Source organism: Oryx dammah, unplaced genomic scaffold (genome assembly GCF_014754425.2).
Source record: "Oryx dammah isolate SB20612 unplaced genomic scaffold, SCBI_Odam_1.1 HiC_scaffold_12, whole genome shotgun sequence".
Taxonomy (NCBI): domain Eukaryota; kingdom Metazoa; phylum Chordata; class Mammalia; order Artiodactyla; family Bovidae; genus Oryx; species Oryx dammah.
This window is the reverse complement of record NW_024070196.1, coordinates 69,971,251-69,975,127: the sequence shown is the minus strand read 5'-3', so window position 1 is coordinate 69,975,127 and position 3,877 is coordinate 69,971,251. Positions and strand designations below refer to the sequence as shown.

Genomic DNA, 3,877 nt, shown 5'->3' with positions numbered 1-3,877 from the left:
CGACCGATCATGTGCTCAAAGGAATGACTAAGTGTAAGGCAGAACACGGGCTGTGAATTATGAAAGCACCTCATGTGAAATATATACGTACTGAGCTTTTGTTTCCTTGCCTGCATCGGGTGGCGTGCAGGATCTTTATTTGCAACCTGTGGGATGTAGTTTCCTGAGCAGGGATTGACCACGGGCCCCGTGCACTGGGAGCTCAGAGTCTAGCCACTGGACCACCAGGGAAGTCCCGGAAATACATTTTTAAAAGTTGCCTTCAGTTACTGGGGAAACGCAGGAATACAAATAGTTTTTCTAATTAAGACAAATAGATCTCTTGGCTCTGTGTACCTGGAGCGGACAAGAGAGATCACTGTTGGCCCCAGCCCTGTGGGGAGAGATGGGGGAGGAGCTTGTCCACCAGGAAGGACAGAGGCTGTCAGTGCAAGCGAAAAGGTGCAGTCCGTGCATCCTGATGGGACGACACCACAGAGAGCCGGCCCCCCTCCTCAGGTGTGAGGTGTGGGTACCCAGCCCCTGCCCGGGGACCTGATGCCCAGGTCTCCTCGGGTCCAGGTGCGGTGTTGAGTGACTCTCTGCTGCCCCCTGGTGGCCACTCTGCACTGACTGCTGAAGGGGCCAGGAAGTCATCTGTCCCGGTGCAGATTCAGAGCCCGCTGCCCAGGTGGTGAATCCCCGGGCCTTGACTGCCGGTCCCGTGGGAGGAACTACTGCTCTCTTCCTGCCCTCAAACTGCCTCAGTGTCAAGCTTTAGGGTCTCAGGTGACCTGTGAAATGATGAGCAGACCTGTTTGGAGGAGGAGGCCCAGGGTTGCACCTGAGGCGGCTCTGTGTTGCCACCGTTTCGACATGAAGTTTCCAAAACACAAACTGTCTTTCTATATGATTTGTTCTTACTTAATTTCATCACCAAATGTTTTATACCTCTCTGTAAACAGGTCTTTTCTCTCCTAAGTTAAATTAATTCCTTGGATACTATTGTTAATGGAATTGTCGGTGCATCAGAACCCGGATGCTTTTTGCATCTGAATCTTGAGCCCTGACGCATTTCTGGGTTCATTGTGAGCTCTAGGAAGTTTTTGCGGACTTTCAAAATTTGTCTATATTGTATTATGTGCCCAGAGAATAGAGACCCTTTGATTTCTTCCTACCAGTTTAGATGGCCATTATTTCTTTCTCTTGCTCAGTTGCGGTGACTAGAATGTTCAGGACGGAGGTCAATGGCAGTGGGGAAAGCTTTCAGTCTTTCTCATGGAGTGTGATGTATGTTGTGGGTTTTTCATAAATGCCCTTCATTGGCTTGAGATAAATTCTTTCTACACAGAATTTTCTGGTGTTTTCTTTCTTTTTTTCCTTTGGTCATGAAAAGATGTTCAGTATTGCCAAATCTTTTTCTGCACCATTTGTGATAGTTAATGTCTTTTCTCTTTAATTTGTTTCGGTGGTACACTCATGACTGATTGTCTTAGGTTGAACCACAGTTGCATTCCTGGGGTGAATGTCACTTGCACTTTTGATACATTTTTGTTGATTAAGTTGGCTAATACCTTAAAAGATTTTTTCTTGTATATTTATAAGGCATTTGGGGCTTCACTTTCTTTTCTTGTAATGTCTTTATTGGCAAGCGTAATTCCAACTTTATGGAATAAACTAGAGAGTATCCTTCCTCCTCTACTGTTTGAAAGATTTTGATAAAGATTAGTGTGTAATTAGTGTGTGTATATACCATTAGTGTATAATTACCATCTGTCCTGCCTGTTGGCTCAGACATCAAATATCTGCCTGTTAGGCAGCAGACCCCATGCACAGGAGGTGACTCGGGTTCCATTCCTGGGTTGGAAAGATCCCATGGTGAAGGAAATGGGTACCACCTCCAGTATTCTTGCCTGCGAAGTCCCATGGACAGAGGAGCCTGGCGGGCTGCAGTCCATGGTTTGCAAATAGTCAGACATGATCTTGCAACTAAACAATAGTAAGAATTAGTTAGCAAACCAAGACATGAGTGTAATGCCTCCCTGCTAAGAAATGCATCCGGAGATGGCCAGTCACAAACAGCAGGCCGTCTTCACAGCTCCCTGCTCCTGCCCTCTGGCCATCGCGCAAATTCCTTGCTTTGCTTCCACTTCTTTCCAGCTCCTGATGGTGGAGCAAGCGCTCCTGAGACTTTTCCATTTGTTGCTAACCATTCAAATGTATTTTTGTTCAACTAAAACCCCACATAATAAAAAATGCCAAGCTTTTCTTTTAAAAAGAAAAAAAAAAAAAACCCACCACATTGGACATATGTCTTTGCCTGACTTTAAATGAGACCCAAGTTCTACATTTCACACATTGTCAAGAAAACACCATGGAGCCTGGTCCTGGGAACCCTAAATCCATTCCTGACCCCCCTCTGCAGAGCCTGCCGAAGGGCCAGGAGAAGGGGCCGCCTGGGGGCTCGGCTCCGGGGGACCCAGGCCAGGCCTGTCCCTGCGGTGTCCACGGTCCCCCCGGGGCTGGAGGAGAGTGTGAGCAGGACGGGAGGGTTTCTGTCTCACTTCCCCGCCTGTCTGTGTCACTGTGAGGATCACCACTGGTATCAGCTGACTGACAGTAATAGTCGGCCTCGTCCTCGGCCTGGGCCCCGCGGATGGTCAGGGTGGCCGTGGTCTCTGATTTGGAGCCAGAGAACCGGTCAGGGATCCCTGAGGCCAGGTCGCTATCACCATAAATGACTGTCACCGGGGCCTGGCCCGGCTTCAGCTGGTACCAGTTAACACTAAGAAATTCTAAGTCATCTCCCTGGCAGGTGATGCTGGCCGTCTGTCCCAAGGACACGGACACCGCAGGTGGCTGAGTCAGCTGAGAAGAAGCCAGGTGACCTAGAAGAGAGCAGAGGAAGGAGGATGTGAGGAAGAGGGTCTCCTCCCTGCGGTCCCCACCCCTGCAGCAGCCCCTGTGCTGAGCTGACGTTCAGGGCCAGCCTGAGCCCTGGTCACTTGGGGGCCGAGCCTGGGGGCCGCACCTGTGCAGAGAGTGAGGAGGGGCAGCAGGAGAGGGGTCCAGGCCATGGTGGATGCGCCCCGAGCTCTGCCTCTGAGCCCGCAGCAGTGCTGGGCTCTCCGAGCCCCTTTATTCCCTCTCAGAGCTTTGCAGGGGGCAGTGAGGGTTCGGGTTTATGCAAATTCACCCCCGGGGGCCCCTCACTGAGAGGCGGGGTCACCACACCATCAGCCCTTGTCTGTCCCCAGCTTCCCCCTCCGCTTCTCACGTCTGCACGTCAGACTTGTCCTCAGGGACTGAGGTCACTGTCACCTTCCCTGTGTCTGACCACATGACCGCTGTCCCAAGCCCCCTGGCCCGGGGTCTCTCCTGGGCTGTCCCAGCGGAGCCCTCAGCCTGGCAGCATCCTGGCCATGGGATGAGGCATGGACTGTGCCCCTTGCCCTGGGTGTCCTGTGTGTCCTGAGGGGATGGCCTGTCCGGTCCTGACTTCCTGCCAAGCGCTGCTCCTTGGACACGTGTGGACCCGCAGGGCTGGTTCCCCTGAAGCCCCTTGGGCAGCCCGGCCCCTGAGCTGCTGCTCCTGGCGGCGCTCTGCTGCCTCCTGCTGGCTACCCGACGTGCTGCCTCTAGAAGAGCTCTGATTTCTCAGCATGGCTGATTACTTTCTGTCTTGAGTTCAGTTCAGTCGCTCAGTCCTGTCCGACTCTTTACGTGGAATTCTCCAGGACAGAATACTGGAGTGGGTAGCCTTTCCCTTCTCCAGGGGACCTTCCCAACCCAGAAATCGAATCGGTGTCTCCTGCATGGCAGGCAGATTCTTTACCGACTGAGCTATCCTGAGTGTGAGTGTAATTATTCTCTTCAGTATTGTTCAGTCCCTCAGACT

The 3,877-nt window shown here is 52.0% G+C and overlaps 1 gene segment (V, D, J or C); it reads right to left on the bottom strand.

Moving 5' to 3' along the window:
* Positions 1-2,340: 2,340 nt before the first annotated feature.
* Positions 2,341-3,095, bottom strand: LOC120871413. The segment is given in 2 exon segments: positions 2,341-2,867; positions 3,011-3,095. Coding segments are annotated over 2 exon segments (573 nt in total).
* Positions 3,096-3,877: the final 782 nt, after the last annotated feature.